This window comes from Cynocephalus volans, chromosome 16, assembly GCF_027409185.1.
Source record: "Cynocephalus volans isolate mCynVol1 chromosome 16, mCynVol1.pri, whole genome shotgun sequence".
NCBI classification, from domain to species: domain Eukaryota; kingdom Metazoa; phylum Chordata; class Mammalia; order Dermoptera; family Cynocephalidae; genus Cynocephalus; species Cynocephalus volans.
The window spans coordinates 41,507,956-41,533,235 of NC_084475.1; the positions used below are offsets into that span (position 1 = coordinate 41,507,956).

At 37.2% G+C, this 25,280-nt stretch overlaps 2 protein-coding genes across 5 annotated transcripts in view; one reads left to right on the forward strand and one right to left on the reverse strand.

Moving 5' to 3' along the window:
* CFAP95 (cilia and flagella associated protein 95) overlaps window positions 1-3,606 on the reverse strand; it is a 150,371-nt gene extending 146,765 nt beyond the window's left edge. For all 3 annotated transcript variants that reach the window (XM_063081062.1, XM_063081061.1, XM_063081063.1), the window contains exon 1: window positions 3,564-3,606. In XM_063081062.1, coding sequence (XP_062937132.1) covers window positions 3,564-3,593 — 30 coding nt within the window. In that variant the 5' untranslated portion in view covers window positions 3,594-3,606. The remainder of the gene's footprint in view (window positions 1-3,563) is intronic.
* A 104-nt stretch (window positions 3,607-3,710) lies between these two features.
* Window positions 3,711-25,280, forward strand: part of PTAR1 (protein prenyltransferase alpha subunit repeat containing 1) — a 46,416-nt gene continuing 24,846 nt past the window's right edge. Inside the window, exons 1-3 of one of the 2 annotated variants that reach the window (XM_063080950.1) lie at window positions 3,711-3,836; window positions 12,836-13,005; window positions 22,279-22,345. In XM_063080950.1, coding sequence (XP_062937020.1) covers window positions 3,751-3,836; window positions 12,836-13,005; window positions 22,279-22,345 — 323 coding nt within the window. In that variant the 5' untranslated portion in view covers window positions 3,711-3,750. The remainder of the gene's footprint in view (window positions 3,837-12,835; window positions 13,006-22,278; window positions 22,346-25,280) is intronic. The other variant, XM_063080949.1, reaches the window with a different exon arrangement.

Consider the following 25,280-nt stretch of genomic DNA (forward strand, 5'->3'; position numbering starts at 1 on the left):
CCATTGCTGATAACCCACTGAACCATTAACCCATTCATTAATGGATTAACCTATTCATTAGGACAGAGTCCTTAGGATCCAATCATGTCCTAAAGGCCCCACTTCCAAATACCATAATCAGATTTCACACCTTCTTAATACTGTTACAATGGGCATCAAGTTTCCAATACATGAAATTTTGGAGGACAAATTCAACCCATAGTAGATGCTATCACACATAATTTCTCATTTTTATTCCAGCAATTGGAATAATGAAGTGCTAGAGATATCAACTAGGTATAACAATAGATGGCATTAGCATTCATGGGTGCTTTTGTGATTTTTTAAAATAGTTTTTAAATATTTATGAAGTCTTGCATCTGGGGAAACAAACACACCAAGACAAAGTGTATACCAAATGTCCCTAAGTTTAATGTACATGACTTTTAAAATATTTTTATTAATTTATATTTTTTCAAAAGTCTTCAATAAAAACTTTAAAGATAACAATTATTTCTGTTTACTTTTAAGAATTCATAAAAAGATATCAATATTGTGGCTTCTAAACTAATATTATGTTACTTTTCTCCTATTTCTTTGGAGTAATTCTTAGATCTTAGATTTTAAGATAGTAAATAGGGATGAGGTCTGGCATACTATCAAGATATAGTCCATCACAATGGCAATATTACAATGAAGCATTTCAAATTGGGCATTTAATTTTTTAATGGAGGAAATTAGCTGTTGTTTTTGTGATAATAGCTAGTACATGGTAAGAACACATTTAGTAATATTTGAATTCTATCTTGTATAATGTTATCAGAAAATGGACTTCGAATACAAATAAATGGAGTATATAAACAACATGTCATAGTGATGTACGTAGAATAATACAGAGCAAAAGTGGAAACATTACAAGGTCATCTCCATCGCTTCACAAAAGTCACTAAAACCCTTGGTGTCCTTCCCCATACATTAGGTTTTTTGTTGTGGAAAGTTTGGAAAATCCAGAAAAGTATAAAGAACATATATTTATAGGTCTTAATTATCTCTAGTAATTCTATCAAACAGAGATATCTATGTTAACACTTTAGGTTATATACTCCCAATTATATATATGTGATTATATTTATAACACGTATAATTTGTATTGTATATATGAAATTAGGATTGTACTGTTTAGTTTTTTGGTAACTGTTTTTGTCATAACATATCTACATCTTCCCCTATTAGGCTTCTAAAATATGAAATGTGATATTTTTGGGGGGAGTGGGAGGATTGACAAAATATATTCACAACCACGTGAACAATAATAGGCATGGTCACTATAGTGGATTGAATGTCTCCCCAAACTCACCAAAGCTTGAATTGTGTCCCCCAAGTTTTATGTATTCGAAACTTGGCCCCCACTGTGACTGTTAAGAGGGTGGGAAATCCTATTATGATAATTGTAAGGTGGAGCCTTGAAGAGGTGATTGGATTGTAGGACAGTACAGCAGTGAATGGATTAAAAATGGTGGTCAGAAGAGTGGTTCTGAGGGCTTTAAAAGAAGAGGAAAGTCTGTCTATCTCTGCTCTTCCATTTCACAATGTGATACCCTGCGTCACTGAAGTCACCACCAAGACCCTCACCAGATGTGTTCCCTGGACTTTGGACTTCCAAGCCTCTGAAACTGTAAGCAATAAATTCCACTTTCTTTACAAATCACCCAGTTTCAGGTATTTTGTTAAAAGCAACAGAAACAGACTAATACAGTCACTTAAAAAAATTGAATACATCTTTAAGAAAATTAATGTGCATGAGAAGTTGGCTAGTTAACAAATGCATACTATTTCTTTATTAATACATACTTTTAAAAACTTTTCTTAAATCACAAAAATTATGTTTTGCTCTTGGCATTACTTAGAAAGTAAAATTCTCCTATGAATATACGTCCCCCTAACACTTTGGTATATATTCTTCTAGTTATAATGTAACTTTTAAATGGCTAAGTAGTATTTTATCGTATAAATTTGCCATAATTTAATCAACCCCCCATCACTGGGCATTTAAGCTATTTATCATATTTCATTATCAGCAATAAATGTGTTTTGCAGATCCCTGAACATAAATCTTATAGTCCTTCAATAAAATCATGCTAAATTGACCATACTCTATCCTACTCTTATATACATATTATTAAAGGCTCGTGAATTTCAATTCTTAAATATTAGCTTTGGAAAATAAAGGCCTTGGAAAAAATTTATATATCTGAGTGTGCTACTTTGAGCTCTGTCCCCAGACGTCAGGATTTATTTCCTCCTGCCAGTAGGAAAGCATGTAAGGTCCTGATTAAGGGAAGAGGTGGATAACTTAGTTAACTCAAACCATTTGAGAACTGGTATCACATTCTTAAAGCAGCCAGGATGTCTGAAGTTGTCCTTGGCCTTGGAATCTAAACACACATTCCATTCATTTCATTGCTTCATTCTAGAACTTGTCAGAGTTAACGTTTGTTTCATTTTACTAATTCTTCTTAAGCCTGTCCCATCTTGCTTCCTACAATTTTGTGAAACTTTGATCTCGCTTCTTTTAAAACCAGAAGGCCAATATCCACACGATAGATCCAGCCTTTACAAACATACTCACAGGGACTATTGACCACTGGGTAAATTTACATTTCTCATTCAATTAATTTTACATCCAACAGTTTTTATTTTCAGAATCATAAACCCAACTTTAAATGCGTTCACATTAAACACACCATGAGCTTGCTTTTTAAAAATGTTTTTAAAACATACATGTTTCAAGGGCGGAAGAAAAAAAGAACTGAACCCAAAGGCAGCCAGATTTTTCCATCACTGAGGGGCAAAAGATAACTTGATATATGAACATTTCAAATATGGAATTTCAAAACCTGAATGGACTAAAAATCTCGTTATTCCTACAAAGATTATTTGGAGCATGATAAATAGCTATTATGAGCAAATTCTGTCAGGGCCTTGATTTAACAGAGGTTAAAGGCTACCAAACGTGCAAAATGAAGTACACTCAAAGTAGGAAATCTAAAAAACATTTTACTTCTATTCCTTATATCCAGACGGCAAATAACTTTTCCATTACTTTCCTTCGTCTCCGTTTCATGCATTAATAACGATTTTTAAATTAATTCTTTTAAAAGGCTGGTTTCAATTTCATGAGGCTGAAATTGGGTTGAGTCATAGTACAAAAGGAGGTCACCAGCACGGTTAAATAGGGACTGACTCTGCCTACAGCGTCTCTGGACCGCCTCATCCCTCTGGCGGGGACAATAAAGCACCCAAACTCTCTCTCAAAACGTCCAGGGACTAACTGTTCAAGAGGATCTGCTCTCTCAGCAAAATGTTCCTCCAGAAGCTCTCGAGAACTTGGCCAGGGGGTTCAGGCAGGCCTCCGGTTCTTGAGGAGAGTCTGAGGACCCGCTCCCTCCTCGGCCCGAGTGCACCAAAAATTAAAAGAAAATGAGTAAAACAGTTGCCTGAGGTAACTTCGCAAACGAATCAGAGGCATTTTCTCGGACGCTTACAAACTCGGTACGGGCGAGGAGACGAACCCAGACACCTACCAGGATGCCGCCAGGCCCGGCGGGCGTCATGCCCGACCGCGGGCGGGCTGACCCGGAAGTACTCGGCGGCGGCCGCGGCGGCTGGGGCGCGGCCCAACCGGCGCACACGCGCGCGCTCCCCGCGGAACTCCCGCCGGCGGCTCGGCCCTCCCGGAGGCGCGCCCGAGCCGCCGCGGCCGCTGCCAACATGGCCGAGACGAGCGAGGAGGTGGCGGTGCTGGTGCAGCGGGTGGTGAAGGACATCACCAACGCCTTCAGGAGGAACCCGCACATGTGAGTCCCGCGCCTGGGCCGCCTGCGGTGGGTCATCGGGGGCGGGCGGGGGCGGGGCCAAGCCTCCAGCCGACCTCAGGCGGCGGGAGGACCGCGGGTCCCGGCCCACGCGCCCTTCCGAGGAGGAGGCGGGCGAGGTCGGGGCGGACCGCTGTCGGCCGCCGCGGGGCCGGCTTTCCGCTCCCAGGACGCGCTCGCGGGCCAGTCCCTGGAAGTGACCTCGGAAAATCAAAAACGGCACGACTTTGTTTCGCTCTCCCTCCCACCCTTTCCCGGGAGTTCACGAAACTTGAAAGACCTCGCCTGTAGGTCCACATCCTACGTCCATGTGAGGTACACGGGCACACACGACAATGTGGCTCTGTCTATGCTCTGTTAAACACAACTCTTTGGAGGCTCATCCCGGACGTTGGTAAGAGGGGGTTATCCATCCTCTTGTCCTGAAGGGGCCAAAACCCCTTAGTTGACTAACTAAAGGTAGTTGCAGGCTGTTTTTGACTTTCGCCTTACTTGTCACAAGGTTGTAAAGTGACTTCGATAAAGCGTTGTGTTTTGAAGGTTAACAGTGCATTCTTAAGACTGTATCTTCTAGGCACCGTGTGGGTCTGGGATAAAACGGAGGAAACCTCGACACTTTTTAGCAGAAGCTGATTCATAGTTACAGGGAGCATATTAACTCTTATTTCAAGACTTCTGCCCTCTTTAATAAGACACTACAAGACTGACACATGTATCTCTTCCTTCTTCCTTTCCATTTCACTTGGAGTACTCTAGGGAGATACCGCAAAAGTCTGTACTCTTTCTGACACTTTTCCTTTTACTATGTAACGAATGAAAAGGAAGCAATTAAAAGAGAAAGATATCTGCAACGTTATTCAAAGGAGTAAGGAAGAAGCAAGAGGTGTAGCTCCTTTCCTATCCCTCCTCCTCCCCAAAGGAAAGAAACAGACAGTTTTGTATTATTTTGATTTTATCTAATTGTTTATGGAGGTTTTTAAAAATATTTTATTTTTTAAACTGGAACACATGAATTGTTCTTTTTAAGCATTCCATCCCCTTCAGCTTTTCTGCCTTAAAGAGGTGCCAAACCTACATCTTAACAAAGTGTTCTTTTCCTCCAAGGTGATGCTTATGAAAGAATTAAGAAGCCCTCAGATGTCTTGCTCCCTTGTGGCACACAATTGGAGACCTGCAACTCTGCCTCATTAAAAACAAAATACTGCTGTCCTCAAAACACACCTGCCTCTTCTGACAGCTTCCACTTCCCTTCCCCTTAAGACTGCTGCCTTTTTCAAAATGAGAGTGTTTGGAATGATTTCCTGGCAGTAACTAGAGTGGTTGCTGGGCCTTCTAAAGAATGCTTTGGTGCCTTGTTGTATATCAGCCTTTCAATTCCTTTTTGAGAATGGGAGCCTTAGTGCAAATAAGAGACATCCTCAAAAAAAAGTTGGACAAGTGAAGGGCCTGTTTTCTCATCATTGGTGTTATTTTTCTAGAATAAATTATAGCACAGATTAGACGAATAAAAAATGCAATAATCTTCTTAGTTTCTCTTCTCTGAGGTAGACTAAAAGCGCATCATTATATTTAAAGAACAGATCAAGTGTTCATTGGCTTGGCGGGTTGACACAGTGCAGTTCGGAACCTGTCTCAATTCTTCTGGGTCACGTTTATCAAAACTCATGAAGGACTTTAATATCCCTCCCTTAACTGTATTTTTATTGTGAAATTTCATTAATATATTCTCTATCAATGTATAATTTATAATTATTTAATAAACATTTGGGTCATTCAAAATTAAAAAGTTTGAGATAAGTTGGACATTTGAAATAATTTGAAATAATGATATGTATTATGGGTCTGAAACATTTAAATAGCTTAACTCATTATTTAGTATTAGTCACCAGGTATTAGTACATAGTCCTCAAAGAAAAAATACTGTATCTTCAATAATATTACTATGCGTCTTTTAAAATGTCTTATAATTTGAGCTTTTCAAAATTGCCGATGTTTCTCCCCCTAGTCTAGAGCTTTTACTCCCCAAATAAAGAGGCCATTTTTCTAGTTAAAAGGAAAAAAAAAGTATTGTTTACTTTTAAAGTTAGTATCTAACTTTATTGTATCTAATTACACTTTCATTATTATAAAAGTTTTTCGTCCTTTACTTTTGTTTTCCTTCTTTCTTGAAATGCAAAATAGATTGCAATTTTATTAGCCAACGTTTACTCCATTAATTGTATTGACTTTGTAGAAGTATCTAGTCTAAGATGAAGTGGGTGAGATGTGGATTTTGTTACTGATAGATGTGAATAGGTTGCCATCTTAGCCTCAGTTTCCTCTTAATCTTGTGAGGCTGATGAGAACCCAGGAAAATCACCTCACACAGTGGAACTTAGTGGTTACTCAGTGAATGTTAGACTTAAGCCGAATCCCTGTGTTCCTCGCCAAAAATACATTGGCCAAATGAATGATGGACATGAAGCCCTCTGTAAACTGGAAAATACCGTATGTATTAGTCCGTTTTGTGTTGCTGTAACAGAAATACCTGAGACTGGGTAATTTTTAAAGAACAGAGGTTTGTTTGGCTTATAATTCTGGGACAGCTGCGTCTGGCGTGAGCCTCAGGCTCCTTCTGTTTATGGCGGAAAGCAGCAGGAAAGCTGCAGACAGCCGAGGGGTACAAGCAGATCACATGGCAAGAGGAAGCAAGAGAGAGAGGGGAGGTGCCAGGGTCTTTTAAACAACTAGCTCTCGTGGGAACTGATAGAGTGAGGACTCACTCAGGCTCCCTGCCCCCCAGAGAGCGCATTAATCCATTCATGAGGGATCCGCCCCTGTGACTCAAACAGCTTCCAACACTACCACATTGGGGATCAAATTTCCACGAGTTTTGGAGGGGACAACATCTAAATGTCGTTTGTATGGTTGACTCTTAGAGAATCCAGTACAACTGAAGCCTTGACCTAGGGACAGGCATACATTAATTAGCTTAATGTATAGACCCTGGGCTAATGTGGAAGACACTGTTCACAATGTAATTGGGGTCACATTGAAGTTCTCTTATCCAGCAAGTTTTTTGGTACTCTATTAAATATTTATTGAACTCTCACTGTTTATAAGGTGCTGTAGGTACTATCTTGACTCTATGGTATAGGAAGAAGTATAAAATACAGTTCTTGTACTCATGGCACTCACAGAAATTTCTGTGATGATAGAAATATTCTGTTTCTTTGCTGTTCATTATGGTAGCCAGTAGCTATATATAGCTATTGAGCACTTGAAATGTGCCCAATGAGAATGAAGAACTGAATTTTAAATTTTATTTAATATGCATAATGACCACGTGTGCCCACTGACTGCTGTATTGCACAGTGCAGGTCTTCCTAGAGACCTAAATCCTTCCTGAATGAATAGTAAATTAACCCTGCAGAGCGATTTATGGTAAAGGCTAGATTAGCACTATGGTGAGCAGGTGCTGTGCTATGAGAGTCTAATAGAAGTAGAGGGGAGGCTGGTAGGGCTAGGCCAGGGCTGTTAGTGGAGGTAGGTTTTAAGCTGAACATTGAAGTCTAGGTAGGCGATTTATAGTCTCAGAGGGAGCCAAAGATCTCCACAGGGAGGAGAGAACTGTCCAAAAGTAGCAAAATGTGATTAAGCAGGTACAGCAGGGCCAAAGTATGAAAGTCTGACTGTCTGGCTTAATTTCTTTCATTCCACTCATACATTCAGCAAAAAAGCACCTCTATTTGACAGGCACGATGAAAATCTCTGGGTATACAGGGCTAGGAGCTGGGTCTATGTAGAATGGTGAACAAACTAGATAAGGTTCTTGTCCTAATGGAACTTTAAACAAATCAACACAGATTATGAAAAGAGCCAGAAAAGGTAAGAAGGGTGCTTTGAAAGAATAATAACAGAGAGGCCTAATTTAGATGAGGTCAAGATAGTTCTTTCTGAGGAAAAAGCATTTAAATTGAGACATGAGGGATGCAGAAGTTGGCTCAGGTAAAATATACTTCCTCGGCAGTGGGTGGGACCCAGTGAAAATTTTTGAGTAAGGAAGTACTAATGAAAGGTACTTGTAGATTGTCTTCAAGTTGAACTGAAGAATAGGAAACCATAGACTCTAGTAGTCCTCTTACACTTGATTTTTATTTACTTATTTAAACTATAGCATAGTTGTAAAAGTTTGAATTTAGAGTTTGGCAGTCCTGGATTTGAACATTAGCTTGCCATCTACTGGCTGGGTAGACTTAGTCAAGATTCTTTCCTCATCTCAAAAATGGGGTTAGAAGTCCTACTTTGTAAGATTATTGTGCAGAATAACCAGTGTGTGTAAAACCTAACACAGAGCATGGCATATAATAAATAGTAAACAGTAGTAATTTGTGTAGCTTATGTAGCTGTTTTGTAAATAAGGTTAGTAATGTAATTTCAGTGATACACAAAGTTGATAGTCTGGAATTAATGAGAAAGCCTATGTGGTCTCTGAAATATCTTAATCACCAGTAAAATTTTAATTATCAATATATGAGGATCAGTTCCTTTAGATATTTTACTAACTTTCCTTCTTGGTAATTCTGGAAAGAATTCCAGTTTGGGGGGGAAAAAAGAAAAGCAAAACCAAAATACCTATTAGATTAAAAGCATAACTATTAGATTTGTACCATTTCCTGAGTCCTTGAGCTGTTTTCTGTTCAGTTGCTCTACATTACAGGGTTCAGTTTTAGTATTTGGAGACCAACGATCCCTCCCAGAAGGGAAGCTGGTTGATACTACTTTTGTGAATAATAAGTAGATCTATTCTACTTGATGATGTTTCTGAAAAGTACAGTCAAGAGAAGCTGTCTAAACATGAGGAACAAAGTCAACATCTGTGTTATATGAGCCTTAAACTTCATCTGGAAGCCAATGGATCCCCATTGTGAAGTGAGGCACTCAAAGAGATGTATCATGCTGTGTATGACCTTAGGTAAATGTGCTTGTTCTTTCTATTTGCTATGCCTTTGGAGCGGCCTGCAAAGGTAACCTAAAAAGTGATCATCGTAGTAGCTCTTTAAGAGGATTAGAACTTGATCACTGTCCCAAACCTTCATATCTTTAGAAATTCTATGACCTTCTTGGTAACGCAGGTATTAACTTGAGAACCTTGTTAAATACCAGGAAATCTAAATGGCCAGAAACTTAATAATGTAAAAGGATGAAATTTAGTGGTGGTGAAAGAGCCAGAAATTCCTCTTACAAGACTATTTTGTAAGGGAGTAACTGGAGATATGTTTGATATTTATAGCACATTTATTGCAACTATTAAAGATATCAGAATTATGTAGGAAGACATTAAATGTGAGTTGCTACGTTTTGTTTTTTTAAAAAAGATTATAGAAGAGTATTCCAATATGATCCCACTTTTATAAAATACTTAGGAAAAAAGGATGTATACCCAATCACTAACAGTGGTAGAGAGATGACAAATGACTTTTAGTTTGTTTTTTTTCCCTTAGTTTTTCAGCTTTTCTTGAGTATGAAATTAAAATTTAAATTGCCAGAAATCTAGAAGGAATTGATCTAAATCCTGTTTTGCTCTTCGCTTTGATGTCAAGGGTTTTGGGCTAAGTTTAGAAGGCTCAGATTCTTAACTTATTCACCAGAAATATGACCTTAGATAATCCCCTTAACCTCATTGGACCTCAGTTTCCTCATCTTATAAAATGAGAGACTGGAGGAATGAGGTCCCTTCCAGTTTTAAAATGACTCTGGAATCCTATTCTAAATTGTCTAAAAAAAGTGGAGTATGACCTAAGGGACTAGGCACAGAAGTCTGAAGTCAAACACACTGTTATTTGGAATCTTACTGACCTACCTATCTTTATAAAGTACATGTTATATTTTTTTAGGAAGCAGCAAAGCACTGTATCTTACGTTCAAATAACTTGAGAAAAGCTTAACATACTTTGCCTCAGCTTCCCATTGTCTATTAACTAAGGAATTTTACTGGCCGACCTCAGGCTCTTAAATAAACTAATGATAATATACTTCATCTTTGCCTAGCACTTTATATTTTACCATATTCTTCACATTGCATTATTTGGTTTTCATAACAGGAGGGGAGGGTATTATTATTATTGCTATATTTCAGATGAGGACACTGATGGCAAATGACTTGCCAAATTCACAACTGAAGTCTATAAAGACCAAAGTGACAAGATATATATATATATATACAGACATATATATATGTCCATCCAGGACTTGGACCCATGCTGGTTTTGGTACACACATGTATTAGTCCATTTTGTGTTGTTATGACAGAATACCTGAAACTGTAATTTATAAACAACAGAGGTTTATTTGGCTTAGATTCTGGGACAGCTACATCTGGAGCGGGCCTCAGGCTGCTGCTTCTAATGGCGGAAAGTGGCAGGCAGCCAGCGGGTACAAGCAGATCAAATGGCGAGAGGAAGCAAGGCAGGTGGGGAGGTGGGGGGGGGGGTGCCAGAGTCTTTTAAGCAACCAGCTCTCACAAGAACTGGTGAGATCTCACTCAGGCCCCTCTCCCCTGGGGAGAGCATTTAATCCATTCATGAAGGATTCACCCCCGTGACTCAAACTGCCACACTGGGGATCAGATTTCCATGAGTTCTGGGAGGACAATACCTCCAAACTCCATCAACACATTAGAAGAAAATCAGAAGTAATGTACTTCTGGAGGGTTAAGAAGTGATAACCTTGGAAAACTTTATTTGAATATTATCACTGAAGTACAAGGATAATCAGCCTTTCAGTAAGCAGTAATTAAGCACCTGCTATATCCGAAGCATTCTTGTTTTTTTTTTAAATGTTTCTTGGAAGAATGGTAGCCAACCAAAGAAATGTTTTTTAATTGTGCAGATGGCTCTGTCCTGTAATTTAGGCACCACATTATTAGTTGGGCATTTTATTTCTGATACAAGTAGTGAGCAAGACAGGTTTTTACATTGTGAATTTAAGTAACAAAATGTTCCCCGCAAAATCAGACCATACCTGGAAGCCAGGATTCTTTTATTCTTGCTACTGCAGTTCTTTGAAGTGTTGTATGTGGTTATTAGATCTCAGAGAACAGAATTTCCTGAAATAATTACGTTGAGTTTATTTATTTACTTGTTTTACTAATTTTAGTTTATCTTTTAGATGTTCTACTTAATATCTTTGAATGTTCAGTAAAACCTGAACACCAGAAAAATGCCAGAGATTCCATCATATATTAGTCAAGTATAGCTAGATGTGGCTAGTTGTCTTAATAGTGAATTAGATTTCAGATTAATTTCACCAAATATAAATGCAAAAGTGTATTTTGAAATACTGGACATTGACCTCAGATGTTTTGTCAGCATTGCCCCCATTCTACAGAATTCTATTTATATTACCAGAATGGCAAAGTGTAACATTTTATAACAGGTATTGGCACAACCTCCAAGTAAAACTCTTTGAATTTTGACACCACTTTGTTTTATTCATTTTTGCATTTTCAGAATCTAACAAAATACCCAGTATATTGTAGGTACTCAGAAAATGTGTGATAGTATTGACATGGTATATTGAAACACCTTTGAACCAACTGAGCCAGTTGTCAGGATAAAAAGCTTCAGGTCCCAAAATCTACTTGAGAGTTGAACTAACTTGAAAGAGTTGTTAGTGACTTGCAACCCCTCAGATACCCTTGTTTATTGATATATCCCTGTGTCACTAATGAATTGATCAGTAGAAAATAGGTTACCTCTTAACTGTCTAGTTTTGAATTTCCAGGAGAGACTTTATTTTAGATTCACAGCTTCCTACCAGTTTGTGGTGGTGGCCTAACTGAAAAAGAAAATTTTTAATAAGCTGTAATTGAACAAGTTTCCACCCTTTTGCATCTATCAAACTACTGTCTTCTTGGCAAAGGAATCCCAGGGACATAATGATGTCACACACAAACTCTGTGAACCATTTCTTTATTCTATTTCATAAAGACACATTTAAAAAAAATCTATGTAGACATTCTAAAAATATTAATTTTGACGTGGATTGAGAGATATAAATGCTACCAGAGGTGAAAATGATCAAATTCTAAAATGTATTTTGTGTTTTAACAACACTTATTAGGGTGTTTTTTTGTTGTTGTTGTTTTTAGTTCAGAAAAGTATAAAGAAGAAAAAAAATGGCCCCAATCTCATTAACAAAGCTTTTATTGATAATTTGTTTCTGCTTCACATGCATTTCGTATGTTTTATTAAACATTTATTAAACGCATTTTATTAAACACATTTATGTATTTATTAAACACATTTGTTGACATTTTTTAAAAATGGAAATAATTCATGCAAATGATTAGACAATCTTCAACACCTTCCTCACTAAAAGTTTCTTGATATCTTTCTAAGAAAATTTTTAATGCATCTATGTATCTTTTAAAGAAATTATACAAAAGGGTTTGTGCTGTACATTGTGTTCGGCAATTTGTGTTTTTTTGTTTGTTTTTTCATTTAATGTATCTTGGCAACCTCTCCATTTCCGTACCAACATATGGAGATCTACTTCATTTTTTTTTTTTAACAGCTTTATCACATGATGGGCCATATTCATTTTACCAGTCTTTATTCATAAACATTTAGATTGTTTCTAGTTTTGTTGCAGTGAATATCCTATTTGTATATTTTGGCACAGGCTAATTACTGAGCAATAAAATTGCTGGGTCAGATGGTATGTATGTTTAAAATTTTGAAAGACACTTCCCAATTGCTGTTCAAAGATAAGACCAATTTTCAGTCTCATCAACAAAGAGTGTAAGCATACTTGTTTTCCCACATACTCGCCAGTGTTAACAAACCACTCTTATTTTCTACCAGTCCAGTAAGTGAGCTAAGTAATATTTTTAAGAAAGGAAAATATGTGGGCTTTTAAAAATATTCTGTAGGATTAGAAAAATTTTGAAGGAGTTACTATTCTTATCTTTAATTCTTTTTTGTGTTTTACATATCAAGAGATGAAATTGGCCTGATCCCATGTCCTGAAGCTAGGTATAACCGGAGTCCCATAGTCCTGGTTGAAAACAAACTTGGTGTGGAGAGCTGGTGTGTCAAGTTCCTTTTACCATATGTCCACAACAAGCTCCTTTTGTACAGAACGAGAAAGCAATGGCTGAACAGAGATGGTAAGTATGAACCATACCCTCCTCCTTTGGTTTTTAGAAGCAGCATGGACTATAGTGGGAGGAGCCCTCATCTGGGCATTGGCATTTTTGGGTTCTAGTTCTGCCTCTTCCATTCACTGCTTGGGTAGGTGCTTAACCTTTCCGTCAAATGAGGAGTTTGGACTAAATCAGTAGTTTGCGAAGTTTGCATCTACAGTGATTATATGGTAGTGCCTCAAGCAGGATTTGAGGCCACCTCCTGCAACCAGAGCAATTCTGATTTTATCTGTTTATGTATTGGGGTTATTTATAAGACATTATTTGAAGAAAGCATCCTATGGCTTAAAAAAAATTTTTTTTTGACTGTCACTGAAGAGGACTCTGGTTCCTATAAGCTTAGTCTCTGATTTCTAATCCTTTAGTATTTTAGGGGCAATAGAGCTCATTTTCTTATCGAAATGAGATAACAGAGGCATGTTGAGAGTAGTAGTGCTGTGAACCAGCCCAGCAATTTATGAGTGTGCAATTGCACTGTGAATCCCAGTTGAGTTCTGGCCCCCTCTGCATTCTGTTCCTGTGCTGAAATGAGCAAAAGAAAAGCATTCCAGCATTCGCTTCTTCCATTCCTCTGAGACAGTTTTTTACTGCATCAGATCATCCCACTTTGTCTCTTAGTGTTCCCGCATATTAAGTCTCCATGTGCACAAATTCTGTTGATCCTTTTAGGCTCACTTCAGTTCTCACTTTTTGGGGGAGTCTTGTCTAAAACCATGTACTGTACTGTTTTTGTTAAGCTTCTTCCCCCTTCTCACATATAGCAGTACCTTCAGAAATGCTCACTATGCTTGGAGGCTGATTTTGAATAAGAATTTTGTTGCCTGGAGAATTTTAATTATCAGTTTGATAGCCATTGCCAGTGGCCTACTCATACCAGAAGCTGTTCTGAGCATTGTGGGGAAAAAGATGAATAATACATGCTCCCTTTATTCAAAAAACTTACGGTTGAATGACAAACAATATCTTTGGGGGAGGGAGACATGGAGCAGAGTGTTGACATCGATATGACATCCTGATTTCCTTGAATTCCTCTCAGCACTGTGCTTTAAATACTGTCATAATACGTTAATAGCACTTTTCCCTGTTTAGACCATAGAAAAGGAGTCTGATTTGAAGGTGTAATGAGAAATGTTTCTGTTTTCTGTGTGATTGTTTCATTCTCTGATACATATTTCTTAATTAGAAGGCTATGCTTAAGTTTAGGCATAGCCTAACTTTATGGCATGCCTAGGTTATGGCATAAACTTTAAGACATAAATTTTGGTGTAGACTTAACTGTAAGGGTATTTATCTGTTAGACCCTTTTAATTCTCCATTCCATCATCATGTCATAGGTTTCAGTAACACTGAGGTAGAAAGTAAAACCATATTAATTGGTCAAGTTATTTTTTGCCAAACAAAGCTGTATTGTTTGTATTCTGGTGCACAGAATGTATAATTGAGCCGATACATAACTAACTCTGGGGGAAAGATAGAATGATTATTTTGCAGAGAAGAAACAATATGAATTTTTTAAGAGTGAAAGGCTATAGTTGTTTTAAATCATTAGCTTTTGCCCATTTATGTATGCTAGCCCAACCCATCTTCTTCCTGTGGCCTTCCAAGTCCTTCTCTCCATTTCCCTGTTCCTTGTCCTTCTCCTCTTCACATAGTTTTAGTTTTGATGGGTCCAGAAGGACCCATGCTGAAGATCAGATGGTTAAGCTCATTCACACGAATAGCTGGCATTTAAACTTTGAATTCTGGTGCGATTGTGCATGTATACAGAAGCAGCATTTGATTTTATCCTAAACTGTATCCTCATAGCACTTTTCAATTTCACTTTTTTTGAGAGGAGGATTTGAGGAGAGAATAGTTTAGTGTGATGTCATATACTACTCAGGTTGTATATTGTTTATCTGTAAAAATAAGGAAGTGAATTTCTGTTTTAACAGAAAAAGATACCTGAAAATGCTAGCTAATATAGAGTTTTCTGCCAAACTTATGAAATGAGGCAGTTAGAACACAAAGGTGAATCTTGCTTTAAAAAAAAAAAAAATTTTAGAAATATTAGGAAAAAGCAGCTGTTTCATGAAAATGCTATGCCTTTAAAACCATTTTTGTAGAAAATATTATATGTAGAAGAAGAGCCAAGTGAAGAAAGCTGACAGCTTAAGAATAGTTTCAAGATGTCTGTCTGCAATGACTGATCATCCCAGAATCCTAGGCATCCGCCCATGCTAAGAATGTAGCCTGTAAATGAAGGTGACTTTATTCTTGGGTTAGATTTTTTTGTGTGTTCATGTTTTTTGACCATACTGAATTCATGTTCTCGTTAACATGTGGAATTCCTCAGATGTTTGGATAACATCCCTATTTAGTTAGTTAGAGACTGATATTTTTTAAAAGTCTGCTTTAGTAATAGCCATATTTGGATTGGAGAGGAATGATAATTCTAATTTTTGAGAAATCCATGACAGATACAAAAAGTAAGGGAGAAGACCACAGCATTGAAGTCTTGATTGGGCAGAGCTCTCTCTCACACTCTCTGTTTTCACGTGTGCCCTCCTGCCATCTTTTTTTGCTTGTCTCTCTTTCTCACAAACTCCCCTCTCAGTCCATAACTGGGCTGTCTCTTCAAAAGCCATCTTCTGCTCTCCATTTCTTTTGCTGGCCAGGCCTTCATTGTTTCTCACCTGGACAAGTGTTACTTCCTCATAACTGGTCTACCCCAGGCTCTGTGTCCATCATGCCACTAGCCAATCATTTCAAATACTTCCCAACAACACTTCTTGAAAACAGTTTGAGAGATGCTTTTCTGAAATATATACCTCTTCATCTTACTTCATGATGCCTATGGGGTTAATGTAGAGTTCACACTTCTTAGCAATGTAGAGTTCACACTTCTTAGCAGGGTATTTGAGGCTCTTCACAGTCTGTTTCCATCTTTTTTCTGTGCATTATAATCAGCATCAGTGGTTGCACATTCTCAACATGTCTACAGATACATTTTGTTTTGTCTTATATAATGTTTTAAAAATTGTTTTTAATTCGTTGGATAAATGTTTAAAATCAGGATGAAAATATGCTTTTTTGTCTTCACATGGAAGATCAGAAGGCTTGGGTTGGGTATACAAGTTTCTTTCTGCATGGCATCAATTGACTGGGGCTCATAGCCTCTACATTTCTTAACTGGGCAAGTTTGTTCCAGTTTACTGCGATATTTCTTACCTGTTAGACACTGAGACAGTGTCAGTTGCCACTTCTCATCAGGTTTGCTTTGCTGCTTTTTTGACATTCATTTAAACCCTACAAGCATTTGCTTTTGCAGCCATTTGGTATGCATTCCAGCCACAACTTACATTGTTCCATTCTTTGACTTTGCTTTGCGCTACTGCCTTACTTTCATGCTTTCGCTGAGGCCAGGCTCATGTCTTACATTGTCATCATAGGTGTGCTTGCCATGCAATACTGTGAAGCCTTTTTGACTGCTTCAGGAAGCAGTAATTATCTCTCTTTACTCTTATGGGAGTTCTTTGTTCAGACTGTTTGCTTACTAGTAACACTTGCCACACTGTATTATAGTTGATTATTTAAACAGCTTTTTTCCTGTCTGAATTGTGAGTTTGTTAGGAACAGGTATTATGGCTCATCTTTCTTTGTTTACTCGGCACCTTTGTGCGTTCCATAGACATTTATGAGATGAGTAACAGGAGTTTGGTAATTAAGAGTTTTTAGCTTAGTATAGCTATCGATTCAGTGACTGTGTACCTTAATGAATAAGACCTCTCTGGTGTTTACCACATAACTTTACCTCTAGCCTCTCTTGTGGAAGCCTGAATATATTTTGGAGGGAGAGATTAACCAATCCAAGCTGACCTTGAATTTATTTCTAGATGCATGAAAATGTTTTTCTTTTAGAGACACTTCTCGGACCTGGTGACCATTACCAGGTGACTGCTTTCCTTGGGCCTTGTCTAGAGTGCAGCGTAGCAAACCAAGCACACTGATCTTTCTCTGGCTTCTCTAGCATCCTTACGTCTTCTCCTTGTTACAGCTGGAATTTAGCTACTTTCCTGTATATAGTGTACCCTGATGCATTTTGTCCCTGTGATGTGATGATGGGTTAGTCATATATCGAGTGTGTGTGACAAAGGAGCATTTGTTTGCTGGTGTATGTTCTGGTGTTTGGAGAGAGACCTGTTTAATTTCAAGAGGCTGTAGGGATTTCAGTAGCTCATATCTTTTGGGTGAACCTGCAGAGAAAATGGTATGTGGTTGATAAAATTGACAGAGTACAATAGTTGCAGTCAGCTGTTGATTATGCATGTTTATCTTTATGTCTTTGGTTCAGTTCTGACCTGCAGAGGCAAAGTATTTGCCTATAATGCCAGAGTGGGAAGAGCAGTTTCTTTGCAGGAAGACAGACCTGGGTTCAAATTCAACTCACCAGCACACTGAAGTCAGTTAGCAGTGACATTAGACAAATTACTTAACCTCTTTCTTCCCATTTTCACACCAAAAGAATGGAATATTAATCAAGACCTCAGAGGGTTGTTGTGAGGCTCTAATTCTTTTATTATGTTTGATATTACTAACCTAGTTACTTCTTGATTGGCCGTTTCGCATTTCTGACATTCCACTTCACCCTGCCTCTTGCATCTGACTGGAATGCTTTCTAAAGGAGGTTCTGTCTGCACTTGAGTCCTGAATCAGGAAGAGTTAGCAGTGTGTCAAAAAGGAGGCGAAAAGGGCCAGTGGTTTTATGTGTTACTAGGCAGCCCTGGTGGTTGGTTAAGGCTGTTGATATATTTTTTTTTTTTTTTGTTTTTTGTTTTTTTCGTGACTGGCACTCAGCCAGTGAGTGCACTGGCCATTCCTACATAGGATCCGAACCCGCGGCGGGAGCGTCGCTACGCTCCCAGCGCCACACTCTCCCGAGTGCACCACGGGCTCAGCCCAAGGCTGTTGATATTTTAAATCCTGAGATGCTTAGACATTGAAAAGTATCTCTTTGCTCAGCAGTCACTGCTAAACCAGTTTAGGTGATTCTTTTCCTCCCTCTGGAGGCATCCATTTCCAGTGTCATTTGTGGAACTGAGCCAGGAGATACAGGCTTTGTAACAGGAATTATCATTCAGTATTTACTGTATGTTGGGTACTGTCCTAACACTTCATAGGTTTAAATCATTTAATACCCCCATGAGGTGGCACTGTTATTAACTCCATTTTACATATGAGGAAGACACTAAGGCACAGAGAGTTTAAGAACTCCCAGTAAGTGGTGGAGCTGGGCTCTGAACAAACAGCTGTTGTTGCCATCCTGGGGGGGAGACAGTCCAGTGGAGGAAGGGTTACTTTGGTCAGCTTTCCTCTGTTTACACCGTCACAAAATGTAAAGCGGGGACATAAGTATTTGTTGTGTTTATTTGTTAGTTTTTGCCTTGTGCTGCTGTACAGAAGTCACTCTCTCGTGGAGGATGAACTTGTCTTCAGTTATGGGTGGGAGGAAGAGAGTTGCATTAGAGGTACAAATAGCAACTACTGGTGGTTACACACATTTTCTTTAAATGTAGAAAGTCAGGATTCAATTTGTGTAGTAAGTCGTATAATGGCTTTCTGAAATTTCAGAGACTTTCCCATCATGCACACACCTTTACATATAGCTACTTGACTTAAGTGGGGTTTTTTGTTATTATTGCTTATTTTACAAGTTTGAAAATTTAGACAGTTTCACTATAGGAACAGCTGCCTCATTATTTTTGACTTCAATTAATGTTGAAAATATCCATTTTGGGGTTGGTAACTAGCAATGGTGTTTAGTTGAACAAATGTTTATTGAGCACTCACTGTGTGTCAGACAGCTATGGAGAAATGGAATGAATCTCATTGCTTACAACACAGGTTGATGATGTCATCCCCATTTCACAGGAAAGGAAAGAGATTAAGTTATGTAAGTAGTAAATGGAGAGCTGGGATTCAAACCTGGATGGTGTAGCTTTAAGGCCTGTGCTCTTACCACTTCTCTATACTGTGGGCAGACACGGAGCTTCTTTTGGGTAGGTGTCTTACCTTACTCATCTTCACCCAGCTCAGTACCTGGATTGTTGTAGATGCTTACAAAATTTGTTGAGTAAGTAATCTGAAGATGTATTAGGGAGGACCTTCCTCCAAAATATTTATAATCTAATTAAGAGGATAATATTATAAGGTAAGTAACAAAGTAAGATACACACAAAACGTAGAGATGACACATTTCTTCCAGCTACATAGGTCAGGAAAGCCTTTATGGGGAAAGATGCATTTAAGAATTCCTGAGAAATGAAAAATTATTATGATTTTAATATTCGGAGATGGGAAGACATTTCTGGCAGAAAGAATAGCAAGCAGGTAAATCTGAGTCATGCCCAGAGAAAAGAAGGTAGGCAGATAGGAGGCATGTTCAGAGGATGGTGGGGTTTGATTCGGGTGGAGCATAGTGTGTAAATGGAAGTAGCGGAAGGAGATTGGGACCAGGTTTTAGAATGCCTCTTTTCCTAGTACATTTCTCCAGCACCCTGTGATGTAGTCAGGCCCTGGTCCACATAATCTCTTGCAGAGCAGACTGTTGAGGTTCCATGCCTCTCTACCTTTGCTCATACTTTCCCCACAGTCTGTGCAGTGCCTTTACCACCTTATTCATTTATAATCTTCCATGAGTATTCCAGTAAGAATTAATTGCAACTTGTTTAGTGGGCCCCAAAATGTGGTATATGCTTCTACTTCATAATTATTTCCTTTTGCCTTATGTAATTATTTGTTCATATGTTCTCTCCAGCAAAAGGGTAACCATTTAGAGGGCAAGATCAGGTCATTATATCCGTTATATCCATTTTCTTAGTCTTGAGGGCAGTTTAGTCTTTGCCCGTAGTCAATATTTGGAATATTGTGGAGTTAAATGAATAGTGGTATAGAACATTATTTTTATTTTCTTGGTAAATATTAAATTAGTGCCCAAAATTATTACCACAAGTGAAAGAATGAAGAGGTTAATTAGATTATTCTTTATAGGCATATTTTGTTTATGCATGTGATGACTTGTAACAGGGAGATGGAAGTCAAAAATAAATGTGTGCTGATCCTTCCATTTTTTGCTCATTTATTGAATGTTATAGTATGTTTGGTAGTAATGAAATCATGAGCTCAAAATAAATGTTAATCTCTTATTAAGATGGTGTGAGTAATTGATTTTGTTAACTAGAATATTTAAAAATGACTATAGGATATATTTATGGCTATGTATTTTTAGATTTTAAAAAGATTATCTTTTGCTTAAACACTGAAAATCTCCTGATTATTTATTGCAAACAGACATTTCAGTTGCAGTATTATTGATTTGTCAAATGCAGTCAGACGTTGACCTTGCCATAAGCTAACTGGATGACTATGGGCAAACTGCTTAAACTTTCTAAGTCTGTTTCCCTATCTGTAGAATGGGATAAGAATATCTTGGACTGTGATTATGATAATTCAGTGAAATAATGTAAATAAAGTACCTAATACCATGCTTGGTACACAGTAATGCCAAATAATAATTGTCCGGTTCGAATCGGCAGTGATAAGTAACAAAAGGAGCCAGGCAGTGGGTTTGAGGCAGGCTTTAATGGAAGTGCTCTAGGGCGAGGTTCCGTGGCTCTCAAGGGAGTGGCTCTCAAGAGAGTGAAGCTGGGAAGTTGTGCCCAGAATAGATACAAACAGGTATTTATAGGGGAGGGCTGTTGGTGAGTTTTTTGCCCATTATCTGGTAAGGAATTGAGCCTTTCAGTTTTTGGTTCCCGCCTACCAGGGTTGACGTAATTCCGGGGAGGGGAAGGGGGAAGGGGTGGAGTTAACAAGATGGAGGCTCCATCGCTCCATTGTTGCCGCTTTCTGGGCCTCCCAATCTGGCCGGCCCAACAATAATGATTGTTTTTGTTATTTTATTTACTTGGCAGTTAATATGAGCTTAGTAGGGTTACCAAAATTTAGTATTATGCCCCTATATTAAGAATCTTAATCCTAGAATTCTCGTTTCAATTTTAGTAAACAAAGACAATATGTCTAAATTTACTGATTTTCTTCTTTTAAATGTAGCTTTATGGAGCTTATTTGAATACGTAGGCATTCTATCAAAACTATGATAGATAAATAGCTAATGAATATAAATAGGCTGTTTATAAGATGAACTTAAAGTGTTGTAAACAAAAATGAAAAAATGTTCATATTAATAAATGTAAATTAAAGATGTAACTTAAAACAGAAAAAAGAACAATTTTTTTATCTGCCACATTGATTTTTTAAAATACAATTGTATAGGTAAGAGTTACAGGAACATAAGTACACTCATGTTACTCTTGACAGTATAAATAGATACAGTTTATTTGGAGGACAATTTGAAAATGCTTAGTAGGAACCATACTTATTTTGGTATTGTTTTGACATAGTAGTTCTACCTCAGGAAATATCTTCTAAGAAAATAATCTTTAAGCCAAAAAGTCTGTTTAAAAATGTTTGTAGTAATATTATCTATTGAGGTAAAAACAGGAAGCAGCCGAAAGAATGAGGCTATATTAGTTAATATAGTTAGTGTAATTAACGTATTACAATAATTATAAATGATAGTATATTAAACTAAGGGATTGTTATGCAGCTATTAAAAATACAATACTGCAGCAATATAGGAGAGTATATGAAATAATACTGAGTGAAAAAATAGAACAAAATTGTACATTTATCATTGTTATAGCTTGTAAAAATAGGGGCAAGAAAGGATAATTTTTGCGTGGGAATGTAAATGGATTATGTTAAGTAGGCTGGATTATGAATTTTTTTTTGTTTTTTTGTTTTTTTTTCCTTTTGAAAATTTGCACATAGTCAATACTTGAGATATTTGTGGAATTAAATGAGTAGTGGTACAGATACTGTGTTTCTTTTCCTTGGTTAATATTAAATTAGTGCCAGAAACTACTAAAAGAATGAAGAGGTTCATTAGATTATTCTTTCAGCTTATTGTAAAATTGTTTCAGTGTCAACTTTTAAAACAGTTATACTTATCATAAGTAGAAGAAAGTCTTGAGGATAATCTTTATATCCCTGACAGCTTAGAACAGGGTATCTATCATTAAAATTAGTATGACATGACATATAACATTGATAGAGAGAAAATTCCTTAAAAGAAAGACAAGCTAGGCTTTAATGGATAGGACTATTTGCTTTTAATATGACTTCTCTTTATTTTAGAGTTGATAGATGTCACATGCACCCTGCTGCTTCTAAACCCAGACTTTACCACTGCATGGAACGTGAGGTATGTCATTTTCATAAGTGATAAAATGAAATTTGTCCAAATTTCTGAATAAGCCCCAAGAGTCGTTAGCTTTTTGAAAAATGAAATATAAACTTTATGTTCATGGCATCTTACACTTATTTCTTCTATCCATTCTTTAGAATATCTCCATTACAGTTCTAACACATATACTTTGCCCCTTTTCATATGTCTGTGTCTTTTCATAAACTTTCTTGCCTGAAATAGAAATTGTCGTGTTGAATTATAGTGTACTGTTTGATACTTGCGTTTATTTTCTTTCCTTTTTAGAGGGGTACGGGCAATCAGCATAATTGGTTGGATCATAATGCGTGGGTTGATATATTTGAGAAGCACTGCAGTGCATTGGAAAGTGTGTGGGATGAGGATTTAAGGCCACAAGCTTTAGTCTCAGTTTCTGACCCCTGTGGGCAAATCTCTTGAAATCTCTGACACTCAGTACTTTGGAGAGGGATCACATTTTATTAATATCTTAAGTTATTTGATTCTGAATATTACAGCTTTTAAACAAACTATTTGATAGAAATATTAAAATTTAGGCCAAATTCACTTTCTTCGTTGAAGTTTTTCCAGTTAAACAATACATATGTGGGTTTAAACAAATTGGCATTTCCTTAGACTAACACAAATTCTCTTAGAGAACAGGACACAAATTATAAATAAGTAAAAGTGAAGACCCATTGAACACTCTGAATATATTTTAAATTTTCCTGCAGGAAAGAGCATAGATTATAACTTTTTATCTATAAAGATGACTTCAATCATACTTTATTTAATTTTCTGTGTATTTTAAGCAAGATTACATTTTGGCTTAGTGTCTTATAATATCTACTTAATTTTGTATTTGAAGTGTCTTAAATAATTGATGATCAGATATTTAGGTTAAAGGGTAAGTCTTTTATGGAAAGCACTGTAGGGTTAGGGAATAAACTAATGTTTATTGAGTGGCTACTCTATGCCAAGACTGTACTACAACTTTATACATTATCTCATTTAAACCACACAATACTTGACAACATTTGTTCATTCATTCATCAAATATTTATTGATTACTATGTGCTGGGTTTTAGGCACTGGGAATAGAGCCATGAACAAAACAAAAATTCCTGTTTTTGTGGGATTTTTTTTCTAGTAGGGGAAGAAAGGCAAAAGGACATTAATAAGTAAAATATATAGTCAATCAACTGGTGGTAAGTCCTATGGAGAAAAAGTAGTAAGGGAAAGTAGGGAAGGCCAGAAGGAGGATGAGAAAAGTGGTATTGCAATTTTAAGTAGGGGACATTTGAGCAAAGACTGACATGAAGTCAGGGATCAATCCCTATGGATTCTGGAGTAAGAGCTTTCCAGGTAGAGGAACCAGCAAATGGAAAAAGCCCTCAGTCATCCCTAAAGTGTTCCTGGGTGTTCTGGGACAGCAAGGAAGCCAGCTTAGCTGTAGTAGCATGAATGAGGGACAGAGTAATAACAGATGAGGTCAGAGAGTAATGGGCCAGATCTAATAGGGTTTTGTAGATCTTCATAAGCTGTTGTAGGAACTTTGATCTTTTACTCTAAGATAGTAAGTCATTAAAGATTTTCAGGCTGAGGAGGGACAGTATCTTAGGTTTTAAAACTCTGGTTCCTGTGAGAAAAGTAGACATAGGTGTGCAGTGAGTAGTTAGGAAGTGGTCGCAGTTAATTTAGGTGAGAGATTGCTGGTGACTTGAAGAAGAGCTCTTCAGTGGAAGTGGTAAGTAGTAGTAAAATTCTGGATAGATTTTAAAGATATAGGTGATGAATTGGATGTGTTTGTGTCCTAGTAGTTGTATATTAATCTAAAATTCAGGTAAGAGGTCTGGCCCAGATAGAAATTTAGGAATTACTAGCTTATAGATACTTTTAAAACCATGAAGATCCCCAAACTGGGGTTGGGTGGGTATAGATAGAGAAGAGAAACAGTCCAAAGACTGAGCAGTGGGACAGTCCAGTTTTCTAGAGCTGCACAGTACAACACAGTAGTAGCCACTAGCCACATGTGGCTAGTGAGCCACTTGAAATATGACTAGTCTCAGTTGATATGTGCTACAAGTGTAAACTCCACATCAGATTTTGAAGACTAAGTAGAAAAGAAAGTGAAATATCTCATTAATAATCTTTATATTATTTGTTGAAATTATAACATTTTGGATACATTAAACTAAATAAAATGTATTTATACTTGTTTTTAATATAGCTGTTAGAAAATTAAAAATCACATATATGGCTCACGTTTGTGACTCACATTATATTTTTGTTGGACAGCACTGTTCTAGCGTTTGCCAGATGAGGAAGAATCAGCAAAGGAGACTTTTAGGAAGGTACTATGAATTTAACATTTGAGAGCATTCTTAAGGGTAGGGAGTGTGTCTTTTTGTTTTGTTTTATTTTTTGTTTTTATTTCCCTAACATCTAACTCCAGTGCCTGGCACATAATAGATAAGAAGTTTGCATACTGGGCACTGAAAATAAATCAAATTCAGTGAAAAATAAATGAGAGTAATAGGGAAGTGGGAATACCATTTTTACTCATGTTCTCACATTCCTTATCATTAGAGAGGAATTGAAAATCCTTCAGCAACAAATTCTTATTAGCATAATATATATACATATATACATCTGTATATACACTCACATGCTTGTATACACACACATACTATTCATGGTATATTGGATACATAGGGCAATTCAGTGTAGGAGAAAGAACTTAGTCTTAAGATCCATGGAACTTATTACTGTTTCATCAGTTAAATAGAGTTGACTTTGGGCAAAACCTTTAATTTCTCAAGAGTTTTAGTTTCTTTATCTGCTAAGTAAAAGATTGGAATTAGGTGAATTGTTATTACTCTTTGGAAACTGACTGTGTTTTGATTTTGTGTAATTTGGACTTATGAAGGGAAAT